The sequence below is a fragment of the Nerophis ophidion genome, linkage group LG20 (genome assembly GCF_033978795.1).
Source record: "Nerophis ophidion isolate RoL-2023_Sa linkage group LG20, RoL_Noph_v1.0, whole genome shotgun sequence".
NCBI lineage: Eukaryota > Metazoa > Chordata > Actinopteri > Syngnathiformes > Syngnathidae > Nerophis > Nerophis ophidion.
The window spans coordinates 24080451-24101444 of record NC_084630.1 but is presented as its reverse complement, the minus strand read 5'-3'; the positions used below and the strand labels follow the sequence as shown (position 1 = coordinate 24101444).

General features: G+C 40.9%; 2 protein-coding genes across 3 annotated transcripts in view; one reads left to right on the top strand and one right to left on the bottom strand.

The window, feature by feature from the left end:
* Positions 1-14046, bottom strand: part of LOC133538898 (uncharacterized protein C4orf54 homolog) — a 37279-nt gene extending 23233 nt beyond the window's left edge. The window contains exon 1 of the mRNA XM_061880787.1: positions 10129-14046. Within this exon, the coding sequence (XP_061736771.1) occupies positions 10153-13788 (3636 nt within the window). The 5' untranslated portion in view covers positions 13789-14046 and the 3' untranslated portion in view covers positions 10129-10152. The remainder of the gene's footprint in view (positions 1-10128) is intronic.
* mttp (microsomal triglyceride transfer protein) overlaps positions 1-20994 on the top strand; it is a 126720-nt gene that overhangs the window by 99690 nt on the left and 6036 nt on the right. The window contains exon 20 of one of the 2 annotated variants that reach the window (XM_061880790.1): positions 10093-10428. The exons of the other annotated variant lie outside the window; for it this stretch is intronic. The gene's annotated coding sequence lies outside the window, so the exon portion shown is untranslated. Of the gene's footprint in view, positions 1-10092; positions 10429-20994 lie in introns of those variants that run through there. 2 annotated transcript variants of the gene reach the window in all.

The following is a 20994-nucleotide window of genomic DNA, read 5'->3' as shown; positions in this document are numbered from 1 at the left end:
GTATGATGACATGTTTTCAATACAAATATTCATGTTTATTCATAGATGATAATATATTTTTTTTAAGATCAAATTTTTCATTTTCTGCAGGCTTATACTACATCACTAGTATTATGTAACACCTATTAAGGGGAGGAAAGGGGGGTTTCGGAGAAGTCAGGGGGGTTATTTGGGGGTTTACCTCCATGAGTGGGCGTGGCCTACATGTAAGACTTGTTCCTCTGACATCACACCCAGTAGGCGTGGCCAAAAACTGAATTAAAAACCGGAAGTAGGAGCACATTTTACCCATCGACATGTTATAAGTAGACGCAGCATTGGCTGCTGTGACGCGAGAAATCGTGCCGCCATCTTGAAGATGTGATGAGGAGCCGGCGAGCAAATATGCTAAAGTGACAGTTGACGGGTAGAAAACAAAGATGCTAAAGTGACAGTTGACAGGTAGAAAACAAAGATGCATAACTGATAGTTGACAGGTAGAAAACAAAGATGCTAAAGTGACAGTTGACAGGTAGAAAACAAAGATGCTAAAGTGACAGTTGACAGGTAGAAAAAAAAAGATGCTAAACTGACAGTTGACAAGTGGAAAACAAAGATGCTAAACTGACAGTTGACACGTAGAAAACAAAGATGCGAAACTGACAGTTGACAGGTAGAAAACAGATGCTAAACTGACAGTAGACAGGTAGAAAACAAAGATGCTAAAGTGACAGTTGACAGGTAGAAAACAAAGATGCTAAAGTGACAGTTGACAGGTAGAAAAACAAAGATGCATAACTGACAGTTGACAGGTAGAAAACAAAGATGCTAAAGTGACAGTTGACAGGTAGAAAACAAAGATGCTAAAGTGACAGTTGACAGGTAGAAAACAAAGATGCGAAACTGACAGTTGACAGGTAGAAAACAGATGCTAAACTGACAGTAGACAGGTAGAAAACAAAGATGCTAAAGTGACAGTTGACAGGTAGAAAACAAAGATGCTAAAGTGACAGTTGACAGGTAGAAAACAAAGATGCATAACTGACAGTTGACAGGTAGAAAACAAAGATGCTAAAGTGACAGTTGACAGGTAGAAAACAAAGATGCTAAAGTGACAGTTGACAGGTAGAAAACAAAGATGCTAAACTGACAGTTGACAAGTGGAAAACAAAGATGCTAAACCGACAGTTGACAGGTAGAAAACAAAGATGCGAAACTGACAGTTGACAGGTAGAAAACAGATGCTAAACTGACAGTAGACAGGTAGAAAACAAAGATGCTAAAGTGACAGTTGACAGGTAGAAAACAAAGATGCTAAAGTGACAGTTGACAGGTAGAAAACAAAGATGCTAAAGTGACAGTTGACAGGTAGAAAACAAAGATGCTAAAGTGACAGCTGACAGGTAGAAAACAAAGATGCTAAAGTGACGGTTGACAAGTAGAAAACAAAGATGCTAAAGTGACAGTTGACAGGTAGAAAACAAAGATGCTAAACTGACAGTAGACAGGTAGAAAACAAAGATGCGAAACTGACAGTTGACAGGTAGAAAACAAAGATGCTAAAGTGACAGCTGACAGGTAGAAAACAAAGATGCTAAAGTGACAGTTGACAGGTAGAAAACAAAGATGCTAAACTGACAGTTGACAGGTAGAAAACAAAGATGCTAAACTGACAGTTGACAGGTACAAAACAAAGATGCTTAACTGACAGTTGACGGGTAGAAAACAAAGATGCTAAAATGACAGTTGACAGGTAGAAAACAAAGATGCTAAAGTGACAGTTGACAAGTAAAAAACAAAGATGCTAAACTGACAGTTGACAAGTAGAAAACAAAGATGCTAAACTGACAGTTGACAGGTAGAAAACAAAGATGCTAAACTGGCAGTTGACAAGTAGAAAACAAAGATGCGAAACTGACAGTTGACAGGTAAAAAACAAAGATGATCAAGGGACAGTTGACAGGTAGAAAACAGATGCTAAACTGACAGTAGACAGGTAGAAAACAAAGATGCTAAAGTGACAGTTGACAGGTAGAAAACAAAGATGCTAAAGTGACAGTTGACAGGTAGAAAACAAAGATGCTAAAGTGACAGTTGACAGGTAGAAAACAAATATGCTAAAGTGACAGCTGACAGGTAGAAAACAAAGATGCTAAAGTGACGGTTGACAAGTAGAAAACAAAGATGCTAAAGTGACAGTTGACAGGTAGAAAACAACGATGCTAAACTGACAGTTGACAGGTAGAAAACAACGATGCGAAACTGAGAGTTGACAGGTAGAAAACAAAGATGCTAAAGTGACAGCTGACAGGTAGAAAACAAAGATGCTAAAGTGACAGTTGACAGGTAGAAAACAAAGATGCTTAACTGACAGTTGTCAGGTAGAAAACAAAGATGCTAAACTGACAGTTGACAGGTACAAAACAAAGATGCTTAACTGACAGTTGACGGGTAGAAAACAAAGATGCTAAAATGACAGTTGACAGGTAGAAAACAAAGATGCTAAAGTGACAGTTGACAGGTAAAAAACAAAGATGCTAAACTGACAGTTGACAAGTAGAAAACAAAGATGCTAAACTGACAGTTGACAGGTAGAAAACAAAGATGCTAAACTGGCAGTTGACAAGTAGAAAACAAAGATGCGAAACTGACAGTTGACAGGTAGGAAACAAAGATGCGAAACTGAAAGTTGACAGGTAGAAAACAAAGATGCTAAAGTGACAGCTGACAGGTAGAAAACAAAGATGCTAAAGTGACAGTTGACAGGTTGAAAACAAAGATGCTAAAGTTACAGTTGACAGGTAAAAAACAAAAATGCTAAACTGACAGTTGACAGGTAGAAAACAAAGATGCTAAAGTGACAGTTGACAGGTAGAAAACAAAGATGCTAACGTGACAGCTGACAGATAGAAAACCAAGATGTTAAACTGACACTTGACACGTAAAAAACAAAGATGCTAAAGTTACAGTTGACAGATAGAAAACGAAGATGTTAAAGTTACGGTTGACAGGTAGAAAACATAGATGCTAAACTGACAGTTGACAGGTAGAAAACAAAGATGCTAAAGTGACAGTTGACAGGTAGAAAACAAAGATGCTAAACTGACGGTTGACAGGTAGGAAACAAAAATGCTAAAGTGACAGTTGACAGGTAGAAAACAAAGACGCTAAACTGACAGTTGACAGGTAGACAACAAAGATGCTAAAATGACAGTTGACAGGTTGAAAACAAAGACGCTAAAGTGACAGTTGACAGGTTGAAAACAAAGACGCTAAAGTGACAGTTGACAGGTAGAAAACAAAGATGCTATATTGACAGTTGACAGGTAGAAAACAAAGATGCTAAAGTGACAGTTGACAGGTTGAAAACAAAGACGCTAAAGTGACAGTTGACAGGTAGAAAACAAAGATGCTAAAGTGACAGTTGACAGGTAGAAAACAAAGACGCTAAAGTGACAGTTGACAGGTAGAAAACAAAGATGCTAAAGTGACAGTTGACAGGTAGAAAACAAAGATGCTAAAGTGACAGCTGACAGGTAGAAAACAAAGATGCTAAACTGACAGTTGACAGGTAGAAAACAAAGATGCTAAACTGACAGTTGACAGGTAGAAAACAAAGATGCTAAAGTGACAGTTGACAGTTAGAAAACAAAGATGCTAAAGTGACAGTTGACAGGTAGAAAACAAAGATCTTAAAGTGACAGCTGACAGGTAGAAAACAAAGATGCTAAACTGACAGTTGACAGGTAGAAAACAAATATGCTAAAGTGACAGCTGACAGGTAGAAAAAAAGATGCTAAACTGACAGTTGACAGGTAGAAAACAAAGATGCTAAACTGACAGTTGACAGATAGAAAACAAAGATGCTAAAGTGACAGTTGACAGGTAGAAAACAAAGATGCTAAAGTGACAGTTGACAGGTAGAAAACAAAGATGCTAAAGTGACAGTTGAAAGGTAGAAAACAAAGATGCTAAAGTGACAGTTGACAGGTAGAAAACAAAGATGCTAAAGTGACAGTTGACATTTAGAAAACAAAGATGCTAAACTGACAGTTGACAGGTAGAAAACAAAGATGCTAAACTTACAGTTGACAGGAAGAAAACAAAGATGCTAAACTGACAGTTGACAGGTAGAAAACAAAGATGCTAAACTGACAGTTGACAGGTACAAAACAAAGATGCTTAACTGACAGTTGACGGGTAGAAAACAAAGATGCTAAAATGACAGTTGACAGGTAGAAAACAAAGATGCTAAAGTGACAGTTGACAGGTAAAAAACAAAGATGCTAAACTGACAGTTGACAAGTAGAAAACAAAGATGCTAAACTGACAGTTGACAGGTAGAAAACAAAGATGCTAAACTGGCAGTTGACAAGTAGAAAACAAAGACGCGAAACTGACAGTTGACAGGTAGGAAACAAAGATGCGAAACTGAAAGTTGACAGGTAGAAAACAAAGATGCTAAAGTGACAGCTGACAGGTAGAAAACAAAGATGCTAAAGTGACAGTTGACAGGTTGAAAACAAAGATGCTAAAGTTACAGTTGACAGGTAAAAAACAAAAATGCTAAACTGACAGTTGACAGGTAGAAAACAAAGATGCTAAAGTGACAGTTGACAGGTAGAAAACAAAGATGCTAACGTGACAGCTGACAGATAGAAAACCAAGATGTTAAACTGACACTTGACACGTAAAAAACAAAGATGCTAAAGTTACAGTTGACAGATAGAAAACGAAGATGTTAAAGTTACGGTTGACAGGTAGAAAACATAGATGCTAAACTGACAGTTGACAGGTAGAAAACAAAGATGCTAAAGTGACAGTTGACAGGTAGAAAACAAAGATGCTAAACTGACGGTTGACAGGTAGGAAACAAAAATGCTAAAGTGACAGTTGACAGGTAGAAAACAAAGACGCTAAACTGACAGTTGACAGGTAGACAACAAAGATGCTAAAATGACAGTTGACAGGTTGAAAACAAAGACGCTAAAGTGACAGTTGACAGGTTGAAAACAAAGACGCTAAAGTGACAGTTGACAGGTAGAAAACAAAGATGCTATATTGACAGTTGACAGGTAGAAAACAAAGATGCTAAAGTGACAGTTGACAGGTTGAAAACAAAGACGCTAAAGTGACAGTTGACAGGTAGAAAACAAAGATGCTAAAGTGACAGTTGACAGGTAGAAAACAAAGACGCTAAAGTGACAGTTGACAGGTAGAAAACAAAGATGCTAAAGTGACAGTTGACAGGTAGAAAACAAAGATGCTAAAGTGACAGCTGACAGGTAGAAAACAAAGATGCTAAACTGACAGTTGACAGGTAGAAAACAAAGATGCTAAACTGACAGTTGACAGGTAGAAAACAAAGATGCTAAAGTGACGGTTGACAGTTAGAAAACAAAGATGCTAAAGTGACAGTTGACAGGTAGAAAACAAAGATCTTAAAGTGACAGCTGACAGGTAGAAAACAAAGATGCTAAACTGACAGTTGACAGGTAGAAAACAAATATGCTAAAGTGACAGCTGACAGGTAGAAAAAAAGATGCTAAACTGACAGTTGACAGGTAGAAAACAAAGATGCTAAACTGACAGTTGACAGATAGAAAACAAAGATGCTAAAGTGACAGTTGACAGGTAGAAAACAAAGATGCTAAAGTGACAGTTGAAAGGTAGAAAACAAAGATGCTAAAGTGACAGTTGACAGGTTGAAAACAAAGACGCTAAAGTGACAGTTGACAGGTTGAAAACAAAGACGCTAAAGTGACAGTTGACAGGTAGAAAACAAAGATGCTAAAGTGACAGTTGACAGGTAGAAAACAAAGATGTTAAAGTGACAGCTGACAGGTAGAAAACAAAGATGCTAAAGTGACAGTTGACAGGTAGAAAACAAAGATGCTAAAGTGACAGTTGACAGGTAGAAAACAAATATGCTAAAGTGACAGTTGACAGGTAGAAAACAAAGATGCTAAAGTGACAGCTGACAGGTAGAAAACAAAGATGCTAAACTGACAGTTGACAGGTAGAAAACAAAGATGCTAAAGTGACAGTTGACAGGTAGAAAACAAAGATGCTAAACTGACAGTTGACAGGTAGAAAACAAAGATGCTAAAGTGACAGTTGACAGGTAGAAAACAAAGATGCTTAACTGACAGTTGTCAGGTAGAAAACAAAGATGCTAAACTGACAGTTGACAGGTACAAAACAAAGATGCTTAACTGACAGTTGACGGGTAGAAAACAAAGATGCTAAAATGACAGTTGACAGGTAGAAAACAAAGATGCTAAAGTGACAGTTGACAGGTAAAAAACAAAGATGCTAAACTGACAGTTGACAAGTAGAAAACAAAGATGCTAAACTGACAGTTGACAGGTAGAAAACAAAGATGCTAAACTGGCAGTTGACAAGTAGAAAACAAAGATGCGAAACTGACAGTTGACAGGTAGGAAACAAAGATGCGAAACTGAAAGTTGACAGGTAGAAAACAAAGATGCTAAAGTGACAGCTGACAGGTAGAAAACAAAGATGCTAAAGTGACAGTTGACAGGTTGAAAACAAAGATGCTAAAGTTACAGTTGACAGGTAAAAAACAAAAATGCTAAACTGACAGTTGACAGGTAGAAAACAAAGATGCTAAAGTGACAGTTGACAGGTAGAAAACAAAGATGCTAAAGTGACAGTTGAAAGGTAGAAAACAAAGATGCTAAAGTGACAGTTGACAGGTAGAAAACAAAGATGCTAAAGTGACAGTTGACATTTAGAAAACAAAGATGCTAAACTGACAGTTGACAGGTAGAAAACAAAGATGCTAAACTTACAGTTGACAGGAAGAAAACAAAGATGCTAAACTGACAGTTGACAGGTCGAAAACAAATATTCTAAACTGACAGTTGACAGGTAGAAAACAAAGATGATAAACTGACAGTTGACAGGTAGAAAACAAAGATGATAAACTGACAGTTGACAGGTAGAAAACAAAGATGCTAAAGTGACAGTTGACAGGTAGAAAACAAAGATGCTAAACTGACAGTTGACAGGTAGAAAACAAAGATGCTAAAGTGACAGTTGACAGGTAGAAAACAAAGACGCTAAACTGACAGTTGACAGATAGACAACAAAGATGCTAAAATGACAGTTGACAGGTTGAAAACAAAGACGCTAAAGTGACAGTTGACAGGTTGAAAACAAAGACGCTAAAGTGACAGTTGACAGGTAGAAAACAAAGATGCTAAAGTGACAGTTGACAGGTAGAAAACAAAGATGCTAAAGTGACAGTTGACAGGTAGAAAACAAAGATGCTAAAGTGACAGTTGACAGGTAGAAAACAAAGATGTTAAAGTGACAGCTGACAGGTAGAAAACAAAGATGCTAAAGTGACAGTTGACAGGTAGAAAACAAAGATGCTAAAGTGACAGTTGACAGGTAGAAAACAAATATGCTAAAGTGACAGTTGACAGGTAGAAAACAAAGATGCTAAAGTGACAGCTGACAGGTAGAAAACAAAGATGCTAAACTGACAGTTGACAGGTAGAAAACAAAGATGCTAAAGTGACAGTTGACAGGTAGAAAACAAAGATGCTAAACTGACAGTTGACAGGTAGAAAACAAAGATGCTAAAGTGACAGTTGACAGTTAGAAAACAAAGATGCTAAAGTGACAGTTGACAGGTAGAAAACAAAGATGTTAAAGTGACAGTTGACAGGTAGAAAACAAAGATGCTAAACTGACAGTTGACAGGTAGAAAACAAAGATTCTAAACTGACAGTTGACAGGTAGAAAACAAAGACAATAAACTGACAGTTGACAAGTAGAAAACAAAGATGCTAAACTGACAGTTGACAGGTAGAAAACAAATATGCTAAAGTGACAGTTGACAGGTAGAAAACAGATATGCTAAAGTGACAGCTGACAGGCAGAAAACAAAGATGCGAAACTGACAGTTGACAGGTAGAAAACAAAGATGCTAAAGTGACAGTTGAAAGGTAGAAAACAAAGATGCGAAAGTGACAGTTGACAGGTACAAAACAAAGATGCTAAAGTGACAGTTGAAAGGTACAAAACAAAGATGCTAAAGTGACAGTTGAAAGGTAGAAAACAAAGATGCTAAAGTGACAGTTGATATTTAGAAAACAAAGATGCTAAACTGACAGTTGACAGGTAGAAAACAAAGATGCTAAACTTACAGTTGACAGGAAGAAAACAAAGATGCTAAACTGACAGTTGACAGGTAGAAAACAAATATTCTAAACTGACAGTTGACAGGTAGAAAACAAAGATGCTAAACTGACAGTTGACAGGTAGAAAACAAAGATGCTAAACTGACAGTTGACAGGTAGAAAACAAAGATCATAAACTGACAGTTGACAGGTAAAAAACAAATATTCTAAACTGACAGTTGACAGGTAGAAAACAAAGATGCTAAACTGACAGTTGACAAGTTGAAAATAAAGATGCTAAACTGACAGTTGACAGGTAGAAATCAAAGATGCTAAAGTTACAGTTGACAGGTAGAAAACAAAGATGCTAAAGTGACAGCTGACAGGTAGAAAACAAAGATGCTAAACTGACAGGTGACAGGTAGAAAACAAATATGCTAAACTGACAGTTGACAGGTAGAAAACAAAGATGCTAAAGGGACAGTTGACAGGTAGAAAACAAAGATGCTAAACTGACATTTGACAGAAAATGAGTGGTATTCAGTGAGGTAAGATGAAAGAAATGCGCTGAGACTTCATTGCTCCTGGCAAATGAATTGCACTGATCACCACTCCAAGATGGCGGCCCCGCGTCTCGTCAGCGTGAATAAGCAGTAGTGCTCCATGCTGCGTACGCTTTGAAGATCTCTGTAGTTAAAATGCTTCCAGGTAAACTTGTTGCAAGCCCCGCCCACATGCACGTCAAACACCGCTATTATTTGAAACCGTCAAAAAGAGAAGCGAATGTGAAAAAGGAAAAGTTAAAAAAATAAAAGCCTGAGAAAAACAAAAACAATAGTACAACAATGTGAGGATTGGCATTAAAAACATGTTATAAGACAACAAAATAAATTGTATTTTTCCAATGCTTGTATTAGTTTGTTGCCAAAACCGCAACTTTTTTCTACAATGTAATTTTTTTTTTTGGATACCAAATCTTACTGGCAGTGTCTCGGCGCCACATCTGAACACAACCCATAGGGGGCGCCACAAATGTCGTTTCCTAACACAGGGGAGTAGTTGATTGAGCGTTGCCACGGTGATGACTATGCCCTATGATTATATGGGAATAAAAGTGGACTCACTGGTGACTGTGGCAGAGAAGAGGACTGGACAAACTAGTGAGCATCCTGGATGATGCCAGTCACCCTCTGCATAGCCAGAGGAGCATGTTCAGTACTAGACTGTTCAGTGCTACTGGACTGTTCAGTGCCAGACTGTTCAGTGCCGGACTGTTCAGTACTAGACTGTTCAGTGCTACTAGACTGTTCAGTACCAGACTGTTCAGTGCTACTAGACTGTTCAGTACCAGACTGTTCAGTGCCAGACTGTTCAGTGCCAGACTGTTCAGTGCTAGACTGTTCAGTGCTAGACTGTTCAGTACCAGACTGTTCAGTGTTAGACTGTTCAGTACGAGACTGTTCAGTGCCAGACTGTTCAGTACGAGACTGTTCAGTACTAAACTGTTCAGTACGAGTCTATTCAGTGCCAGACTGTTCAGTACCAGACTGTTCAGTACCAGACTGTTCAGTGCCAGACTGTTCAGTGCCAGACTGTTCAGTACGAAACTGTTCAGTACGAGACTGTTCAGTACTAGGCTGTTCAGTACTAGGTTGTTCAGTACGAGACTGTTCAGTACAAGACTTTTCAGTGCCAGACTGTTAAGTACGAGACTGTTCATTGCCAGACTGTTCAGTGCAAGACTGTTCAATGCTAGACTGCTTCATCCCAAGTGCAGGACTAATGGACTCAAAAACTCCATTGTCCCACACACCATTAGACTGTACAACTCCTCTCTGGGGATGGGGGTGGGGGTACTAGGATGACAGGGGATGCAAAACAATAACAGTGCAATCATTTTTCATAAAATGGTCACTACTGCCTAGTTTCTATCTGTCGATTGATCGATCTATCTGTGCAGCCCCCACAGAACCCCGTGATGCCGCGCAGGACTTACATGCGCACCGAGACGTCTCCTTGGTCACCGATGCTCCACCACAAAGCTCATTGTTGTCCCGTCAAAGGAAGGCGGCGCGATGATCCTTGGACCTTGCTGCGTCGTGATGCTGATAATCGGTTTTCTGTCCATGCTGGCCACGCCCCCTGTGGACAAGGAGGGCGCGGGCAGGGCCTCGGCCGTGGCGCTGTAATAGGGGCTTTCCTTCACTTCCTGCTTGACGCTTCTGGTGTGTTTCAGCGCCTTTTCGCTGGGCTCGGAGGGGATGGGCGACTGCGGCAGCAGCGCGGGCGAGGGGATGAATCCCGGGTAAATCATATAGGTGGGTGCGAAGGCTCCCGGGTTGAGGGCGAGGGGCGGCAAGGGAAGCGGCACAGGGGTGACGGGGGCGATGGGCGCCACCGGGGAATGGGGCACGTCTAGGTATTGCCCAGTCTCTGGGTCGAAGAGTCGCTTGGTGGGGGCTTGTACGGGTGTGTCCACCAGGTAGTAATGTCCGGTGGTGGGGTCCAGAAGCATTTTCCGCTGCGTTTGTAGACCTGCTTCTGCTGTAGAGGGTGAGAGCGTGGTGATGGGCGGGGAGAAACACAACACCTGCTGCGTCTGTGGACCATACTGATGATAGATAGAAGAAGCCGGGTAGTCAGCCATGGATACTCTCTTGGCGTCCGCTTGTTGGCACACCTTTGACCCCGCCCTGTCGGTCACTTTGATATCGTCGGCGTAGCCCAGGCCGGGTATGGTTAAATAGTTCCCAGAGTCGCTTGGCGTGACGTTGGGATTAGCGGGACTCATTTGGAGCTGCCTGTGCTCCACCTGCCCTTGTTTTGGAGGTTCTATTTTCACCGAGAGCGGCGCCTCTGAGCTTTTCGCCGAGCTGATGATGACCTTGTTGCTGTTGCCAAGATGGAGGACGCTTTTGTTGCTGAATGTTTTGCGTGGCGGCGGCTTGTCGACGTTTTCCTCCTCCTCTTCGGCGCCTTGCTCCTCGCTGGCGATGAGCGACAGCACGTGGCTGTCTGTGATCGGCTGCGGCGGTTGAGCTTTGCGTTTCCATTCGTTGCGGTCAAAAACGTAAAGCTGCTCCATTGTCTTAACGGCGGCTTTCAGCTTCTCCAGCGCCGCCTGTTTGGGAACTCTTGGCTTCGCCCGCCAGTCGGCCGCCTCGCACGCAAACTTTTCCTGCCTCTGCTTCAACAGTTTGTCGGCTTCCGCTTGGTCAGGATTGGGTTGCTTAGTGCCAACAGGTGGCGCTCTGCCGGGCGACTTAACGTTGGTTTTTACCGAGTGGCATTTAATGACAATGGGAGAAGGCGACACCTGCTTAACCGGCTGCGTCTTAGTCTTGTCTTCGGCTTTGTCTTTGACTTTCTCAGCCGCTTCTCCCGCGCCGCCTTTACCGTCGCCATTGTCCAGAGAAACAAAGCTATACGAGCTTTTCACCAGTTTGCGCACGTCCCGCACTCGATAAATGGGCGTTTGGAACTTGCCCTTGGTGTCTCTTATGTCTCTGACAGTAAAGTTGGGGATCTTATCAGACGCGGACAAGATGTGATATTTGGCGCCACTCGCTGCCCTAAAAGTGTTTCCGGCGTTGGAGCTTATTTTAGGGGTTAGCAGGCTGGCGATGTTCAAGGAGCCGCCATTATTTTCCTTCACGCTTCTTAGGCATATTTTGATCTCGGGTATTTTTGCGCCCTTGTCGATCTCGCTCTCCATGTTTCCCGTTTGGATCGCCGTCTCGCTTTTTTGACACGCCGCGTCTCCTACGTCCTTCTCCTTGGAGATACGCTGCCAGCTGGGCACAAACAGGATTTTGGTCAACATGTTCCTCTGGTCCGATTCCTCCTTGGCGGCCCCTTTGTCCTTCCATGAATTAAAGGCGCTGCTCTGACTGTGGCCGAGGACCACTTTGGGCCTCTGGCAGGGGTCCTCCGCAGCATTGCTGCTTTTCTGCTCCTCGACGGGCTCACAGGAAGCTGGCCTGCTGCCTCCCTCTGAAGGCGGCTCGTCTCCGGAATTAGTGAAACCCGAGCTGGATTCTGAGCTCTGCCTTTGAAAGCCCCTCAAGGCCGCACTCCTGTTGTTGCCCCCCTCCAGAGAGCAAGGGGAGACCGGCGGCGGGTACGTGTCGTAGAGCTCTCCTCTCTCCATCTTGCACTCCTGCTCAAACTGCATCTTTTTGGAAATGACGTTTTGGAGTAGACTGGAGGCAAAAATGGCCCTTTTCTGCGTGTTCCCCGTGCTGTCCGTGGGTTGGTACTGCATCTGGCATCCTGACCTCGCCAACACCGCGCCGTGGGCTTCACCAGACCTGTTCCTGGTTCTCTTAGGTCGCCTTGTTCCCGCTGCTTCTACGTTACACTGCACATTCAACGTGACACCTGCCGGATCTTTCAGCTCTGCCTTTTGACCTACAGATAGCCTCTTAGCGGCTTGTGCTGCTTTTTCCAATGTCCGGTTCATTTCCAATGTGGCGCTGGAGGTCTTGTGCGCAATAACGCTGTGCTCTGCCCCTCTGGGCATGTGTCCGTAATTCCAATCCACGTAGGCGGACCACTTGTTTATACTGTACTCCGACATGGACGACGACTCGCTGGAGGTGCTCAAGTTAATGGTATCAAAGTAGGGACACGCCAAGCTGCGGAAAGACCTGGCAGTTAAATTACGCACTTCTTTATCGGCGTCATCGAGCTCGCTGATGGAGCTGGAGGCGCCGCTGGAATACTCGTTAATGTCTTTCCGTCGTAGTTTGGTTGCAATGTGTTGGCGGCCCGGAGCCGGGATGAAAAATGTTGCTTTGTTATCTCCTAAGGGTCCGGGTCTCACAAAAGAGAAGTGTTTGGTGCCTTCGTCCACGACACCCGCAGGCTTCTCTTCAGACGGCTTAACGGATAGGTGGATTTCCCCTAAACCGGCATCCCCGATCATCTGGTCCTTACACAAGCTTTCGTCCGAGCTGGCACATTTATCCGAGTCGCACAGATCGCTGTCGTCCTGCTCGGTACTCACGCCAAGTTTGGAGCCCACTTTTCCCTCCAGGATCAAAGTCCCGGTCCGGGTATCGTCGCTTTCAAACGAGGCGTAATCCACAAAGGAGTAGACCAAGTTGTCGTCCTCGAAATCCCAGCTGGCGCCCCGGCTCAGGTCGTAATCCACTTCGTGGTCGAGTTCCGTCAGCTGGATCTCGTGCGTGGTGATGTAGTGAGACTCGTCCTTCAGCGTGTCGGTGCCGCTGTGGTCGGAGAGTGCCGCCTCGCTGGTGCCGTCCTCAGACTCGGTTCGGCTGTTTAGGTACATGTCCGTGTACTGGAGCTCATCCTCTTCGCTTAACTCGCTCCGAATTCCGTCCCCGGAGTCCTGCTCCTCGGCCGGAGTCGGGTCAGCGACGCCACCGGCCATGTCCAAAGACTCCCTCGAGGGCAGCTCCTCTGGGGCAGGTCTGAGCTCTCCCTGCTTGGAGCCGTCGCTCCTGAGAGACAGCTGGCTCCCTTCGCCGGTGAACGTCACTTTCACCGTCTTGTTTCCATCCGGTCTCATGTCCAGATCCACGTAGTTGGACTCGCTCTTTGTTTGGACATGTCCCCTGGTGCCCCCCTCAATAAGCTTGTCAGGTCCGGGGCCATCTCGGTAAGTGAGAGTTGTCTCCCCTGCTTCCATGAGCTCTGCGACGTGGAGCCCACACAGGACGGAGAACTCTGCCGGGCTGCAGCGGCGTGGGGACGTAGAGCCACGGGTGCGGGGGAGGGACAGTGGGTGGGATCATCGTGATATCATCCCAGCCTCTTGATCTTTTTGCTGCAAATCAACAATCAGCACTTTGTGGAGACCCACGCCTGGAGGGAAAAAAAACAAACAGTGAGGTGTAGCTCTGAAGAAAGACCACTATTTGAGCGGCTCTGACTGGAGTGTGTGGCTTGTGGAGCAGGACCCGGCTCGCTGGTATGCAGCAAGGCGGGGCGCCGACACCAGCTGCTGCCCTGTGTGAAGGACACATTATCGAGGGCAAAGGTCAGCGTTTTGAAGCCTTTGTCACCTGCAAAAGCCCACTCCTATCTCCTGTCACTAATGGCCACATTTGCTTACACATTGCATAGATGTGCACCATAAATGACTATTAAGTTGTATAAAAGTGCCAAATACATTCATTCTTCATCTTATATTAATGAATGAGACATAATCAATCATCTAGTACATATTCAGCAAAGTATGTGTATACCGGTACTAGTAGAGTCTCATAATACTGATGAATCAAAAACAGTACTATATTCTGTTTGAAATGTACCGGTTTGCCATATATATATATATTTTTTTTCTATTAACAGGCATGACGCCGCATCCTGACATTGCTGGTTTTATGAGCATGTTCGGCAGCGTGCACACACAGTACTTACAAGCAGACAGTGTGTAGACAGAAAAGGGAGAGTCTTTGGTTTAAACTCACAACCTACCCATTTCAAGGCGGACACTCTCACCACATAAGGTAGTAATAGTAATTTATTTTTATTATTGGAGCGGTATAGCTCGGTTGGTAGAGCAGCCGTGCCAGCAACTCGAGGGTTACAGGTTCGATCCCCGCTTCCGCCATCCTAGTCACTACCGTTGTGTCCTTGGGCAAGACACTTTACCCACCTGCTCCCAGTGCCACCCACACTGGTTTAAATGTCACTTTGATATTGGGTTTCGCTATGTAAAGCGCTTTGAGTCACTAGAAAAAAAGTGCTATATAAATATAATTCAATTCACATTTTGTAATTGTTCATGTATATATAATTAAATATTTACCTTGAAAAAAAGTAATTAATGAATCAGAAGTGGGAGTAATTATGAATACATTCTTACAAAATGATTTTGTAAATATTTATGCATAAAAAATACTTACAAAAGCATTATTTCCACTGCTAGTTGATTTTCATTTAATTATAAATTAATGATGTTTTTCTAAGTGTTCATCTTCAAGTATAATGAATTATTTTGTAAATATAAGTATATTTCTAACTCATTATCAATACATTATTAAAAAGTAATGAATTAATTTGAATGACTTTTGTAAGTATTTATTTATGTCTTTTTCCTGTTTCTAAAACTGGATCATAGAAGTACATTAGTACTTATTTGCTTAATCCATTCCATAACTTAAATCAGGGGTGGGGAACCTTTTTGTCTGAGAGAGCCAAAAAGCCAAATATTTTCTAATGTATTTCTGTAAGAGTCATATATTTTTTTTAAACACTGAACACAACTAAACGCGTGCATTTTTAAGTAAGACCAACAATTCTAAAGTATATATAATAGGTCTCTTATTCTTTGTAATTACATTGTTATTCTGAAGCTAACTGGGGAAGGGGCGTGGCCCGCGGGCCTGCAGCAAATTGGGGTGTGCCAGGACCGGCCTCGAAATCAGCGAGAGCTGCGTAGATGGCCCACCTGAGCCTTGTTATCTAATCACCTGTCGCTCTGTTATAAGCAGCAGCCAGGAGGAGAGACGGGGTTGGGGCTGGAGCCAGAGCGGAAGCGAGAACGAAAGAGAAAAATACAATTGCTGGAAAGCAACTGAGAGACTTATTGAAAAATAAAACAATAGTGTAACCCTGAAACGGGCTCTCATGTCGGTGCTTGGTTGTCTGAAGAACCCCCAGGAGGACAAGCCCCACACTAACCAATAATAAATAACTTCTTAACGCAACTTCTTGAACATGTGCGGTAGTAAACGGATGGATGGACTAAAAATGCATGAGAATGTTTTATGTTTTGAACATTATTTTTACAAACTAATACTAACACAAGTTACATTTTTCTCTGAGGTTCTATATTCAAGGGCATATTGTTTCAAATGGGTGTCATAATTGGTTAACACGCCTGCATTGCAGTACAGTACAGTAGATATTACACATAAAAATGGATTCATAAAAAAATGGCGATTCTTATCTGTCTGGACTCTCAATCAATTTCTTTCTTTTTTTGGCTTACAAGAAATTTAAATACACACCTTTTATTTGGCCATTTTCATGCAACCAGAAGGAGATGTTCCAACTTGTAAAAGCTTTCATTATCAATCAATCAATCAATCAATGTTCATTTATATAGCCCTAAATCCCTAGTGTCTCAAAGGGCTGCACAAACCACAACACAAACCACTACGACATCCTCGGTAGGCCCACATAAGGGCAAGGAAAACTCACTCCCAGTGGGACCTTGGAGAGGACCACATATGTGAAAAGAAACGGCAGATCAACTGGTCCAAAAAGGGAGTCTATTTGAAGGCTAGAGTATACAAATGAGTTTTAAGATGAGACTTAAATGTTTCTACTGAGGTGGCATCTCCAACTGTTACCGGGAGGGCACTCCAGAGTACTGGAGCCCGAACGGAAAACGCTCTACAGCCCACAGACTTTTTTTTGGGCTCTGGGAATCACTAATAAGCCGGAGTCCTTTGAACGCAGATTTAGTTATTATACCAAATACTACATTGCAAGAATGGGTTTGAAGCCAGAATCGATTCTGAATCCAATCAAAGATTCACACCCCTGTCCTGTTACGTAATCGTATTCTTCCAGCCCTGAATCTGTATCGTTATTTTATTGACAAATACACCAGATGATGGCGCCTTTGTTAAACGTTGGAATGGCTTGAAATTTCTCACACGGCTCAACGAGGTCGACTAAACACCCCCCATAGCTGATAAGCGTGTTTATCCAATTTGAGCAAGGTGGGTGGAGAAAGCGGAGATGGATCCATAGATAGTGTATGATGCAGGAGATGAACTTGCAGAGCTATTTCCGATGCAAAGGCGTGTGCAGATAGTTTACTAGAACGGATACATTAAAACAGCTGGTGCTCAGTCAGCCTCGGACATCTTTGGAGACCTCAATCAAACATCTCTGGTCATCAGAAAAAGCAAAGCAAGTATCGACAAGCAGCTGTTTGTCCACAAGCGGGTGACCGACTCACAGGAGAAGGAGCACATCAACTGGAGATGTCCAAAGTGCAGACCATTTAGTAAAAAGCCTACGGCACTTTATAAAAATTGTCTTGCAAAAAACAACATTAAAAAGTGGAAGAAAAGAGCAAACAGGTGAAATGTAACAAGAAAAAGTTGCCTCAGCACAAAGCTGCCATGCAGGCTGGTTTAGTTTTTTATTCAAATTGTCACTGATCAAAAAATAATAACGAATCAAACTATTTGTTGTTATGAATTATTGACCCACTTAAGGCTCCAATTAATTTACATCAGATATTCTACTTTGAAAAATATTGCATATTTTGCGTGTCTGCTACAGAAAAAAAAACAAGTTTTTTTGACAAAAAGGGCACAAAACAAACAAAAAATGTCCAAAAAAATATTAAAAACTAATAATCGACGGATATGAGGTTGATCTTGAGGCTTAAGTGTTGGAAGTTAAAAACTTTTTTTTTTTTCCAAGTAAGACTTAATTGTAACAGTTTTATAAGTAGGCCGTTTTGGATCCACGAGAATTTTAGTAGGATTTTTTTTTTTTATCTGTCATTGCGTAAAAAATAATAATGAATAAAAATCAATGTTGTTATGAAGGATAGACCTATTTAAGGCTCCAATTCATTTACATCAGATATTCGACTTTGAAAAATATTGCATATTTTGCGTGTCTGCTACAGAAAAAAAACAATTTTTTTTGACAAAAAGGGCACAAAACAAACAAAAAATGTCCAAAAAAATATTAAAAACTAATAATCGACGGATATGAGGTTGATCTTGAGGCTTAAGTGTTGGAAGTTAAAAACTTTTTTTTTTTTCCAAGTAAGACTTAATTGTAACAGTTTTATAAGCAGGCCGTTTTGGATCCACGAGAATTTTAGTAGGATTTTTTTTTTTTATCTGTCATTGCGTAAAAAATAATAATGAATAAAAATCAATGTTGTTATGAAGGATTGACCTATTTAAGACTCCAATTAATTTATATCAGATATTCTACTTTGAAAAATATTGCATATTTTGCGTGTCTGCTATAGAGAAATAAAAACAAGGTTTCTTTGATGAAAAGGGCACAAAAAAACTTCAAAAATAAATGTTAAAAATTAATAATCGACAGATAGGACGTTGATCTTGAGGCTTAAGTGTTGGAAGTTAAAAACGTTTTTTTTCTTAATTTTAACACTTTTATGAGTAGGCCCTTCTGGATCCACAAGAATTTTAGTAGGCTTTTTAATTGTCATTGCGTAAAAAATTCTAAAATATTAAAATCAATGATGTTATGAAGGGTTGACCTATTTAAGACTCCAATTAATTTACATCAGATATTCTACTTTTAACAACATTGCATATTTTGCGTGTCTGCTATGGAAAAAAAACAAGGTTTCTTTGACAAAAAGAGCACATAACAAACAAACAAACAAAAAAACTTCAAAAAAATATATCAAAAATTAATAATCGACAGATAGGACGTTGATCTTGAGGCTTAAGTTTTGGAAGTTAAAAACGTTTTTTTCTTAATTTTAACACTTAATGAGTAGGCCCTTTTGGATCCACAATAATTTTAGTAGGCTTTTTAACTGTCATTGGGTAAAAAATAATAAAAAATTAAAATCAATGATGTTATGAAGGATTGACCTATTTAAGACTCCAATTAATTTACATCAGATATTCTTCTTTTAACAACATTGCATATTTTGCGTGTCTGTTATGGAAAAAAAACAAGGTTTCTTTGACAAAAAGAGCACAAAACAAACAAACATTAAAAACTAATAATCGACAGATAGGACGTTGATCTTGAGGCTTAAGTGTTGGAAATTAAAACATTTTTTTTCAAGTGAGACTTAAGTTTAACACTTTTATGAATAGGCCCTTTTGGATACACGAGAATTTTAGTAGGATTACTAAAAAAATAATGAATTAAAATCAATGTTGTTATGAAGGATTGACCTATTTAAGACTCCAATTAATTTACATCAGATATTCTACTTTGAAAAATATTGCATATTTTGCGTGTCTGCTATAGAAAAAAAACAAGGTTTCTTTGACAAAAAGGGCACAAAACAAACAAACAAACAAAAAAATATACATTAAAAATTAATAATCGACAGATAGGACGTTGATCTTGAGGCTTAAGTGTTGGAAGTTAAAAACGCTTTTTTTCTTAATTTTAACACTTTTATGAGTAGGCCCTTCTGGATCCACAAGAATTTTAGTAGGCTTTTTAACTGTCATTGCGTAAAAAATGATAGAAAATTAAAATCAATGATGTTATGAAGGGGCTTCACGGTGGCAGAGGGGTTAGTGCGTCTGCCTCACAATACAAAGGTCCTGCAGTCCTGGGTTCAAATCCAGGCTGGGGATCTTTCTGTGTGGAGTTTGCATGTTCTCCCCGTGAATGCGTGGGTTCCCTCCGGGTACTCCGGCTTCCTCCCACTTCCAAAGACATGCACCTGGGGATAGGTTGATTGGCAACACTAAATTGGCCCTAGTGTGTGATTGTGAGTGTGAATGTTGTCTGTCTATCTGTGTTGGCCCTGCGATGAGGTGGCGACTTGTCCAGGGTGTACCCCGCCTTCCGCCCGATTGTAGCTGAGATAGGCGCCAGCACCCCCCGCGACCCCGAAAGGGAATAAGCGGTAGAAAATGGATGGATGGATGGATGTTATGAAGGATTGACCTATTTAAGACTCCAATTAATTTACATCAGATATTCTACTTTTAACAACATTGCATATTTTGCGTGTCTGCTATGGAAAAAAAACAAGGTTTCTTTGACAAAAAGGGCACAAAACAAACAAAAAAACTTCCCCAAAAAATATTTTAAATTAATAGTCGACAGATAGGACGTTGATCTTGAGGCTTAAGTGTTGGAAGTTAAAAACGTGTTTTTCTTAATTTTAACACTTTTATGAGTAGGCCCTTATGGATCCACAAGAATTTTAGTAGGCTTTTTAACTGTCATTGCGTAAAAAATAATAAAAAATTAAAATCAATGATGTTATGAAGGATTGACCTATTTAAGACTCCAATTAATTTACATCAGATATTCTACTTTTAACAACATTGCATATTTTGCGTGTCTGTTATGGAAAAAAAACAAGGTTTCTTTGACAAAAAGAGCACAAAACAAACAAACATTAAAAACTAATAATCGACAGGACGTTGACCTTGAGGCTTAGGTGTTGGAAATTAAAACAATTTTTTTCAAGTGAGACTTAAGTTTAACACTTTTATGAATAGGCCCTTTTGGATACACGAGAATTTTAGTAGGATTACTAAAAAAATAATAATGAATTAAAATCAATGTTGTTATGAAGGATTGACCTATTTAAAGGCCTACTGAAAGCCACTACTACCGACCACGCAGTCTGATAGTTTATATATTAGTTTATTAACATTGCAACACATGCCAATACGGCTTTTTTAGTTTACTAAATTAAAATTTTAAATTTCCCGGGAGTTTCGTCTCGAAAACGTTGTGTAATGATGACGTGTACGCAGGACGTCACGTGTTTTTAGGAAGTATGAGCGCTACGCACACACACAGGTAAAAGTCGTCTGCTTTAACGGCATAATTACACAGTATTTTGGAGATCTGTGTTGCTGAATCTTTTGCAATTTGTTCAATTAATATTGGAGAAGTCACAGTAGAAAGATGGAGTTGAGAAGCTTTAGCCTTTAGCCACACAAACACACGGTGATTCCTTGTTTAAAATTCCCAGAGGTGAAACTTTACTATGGATCAGAACGCAGTCAAGCGAGCATGAATCCAGAATGTCAACCAGCAAGTTTCCGTGAAAAAATTGTGGTTGAAAAGTCGCTTCTTACCGGATAAAAGCTGAGCTTGTGTCGTCCATAAAGCTGCCGTTGACTTCCCTGAGACATGTCGTCAACACCCCCGTGGACGTACACCT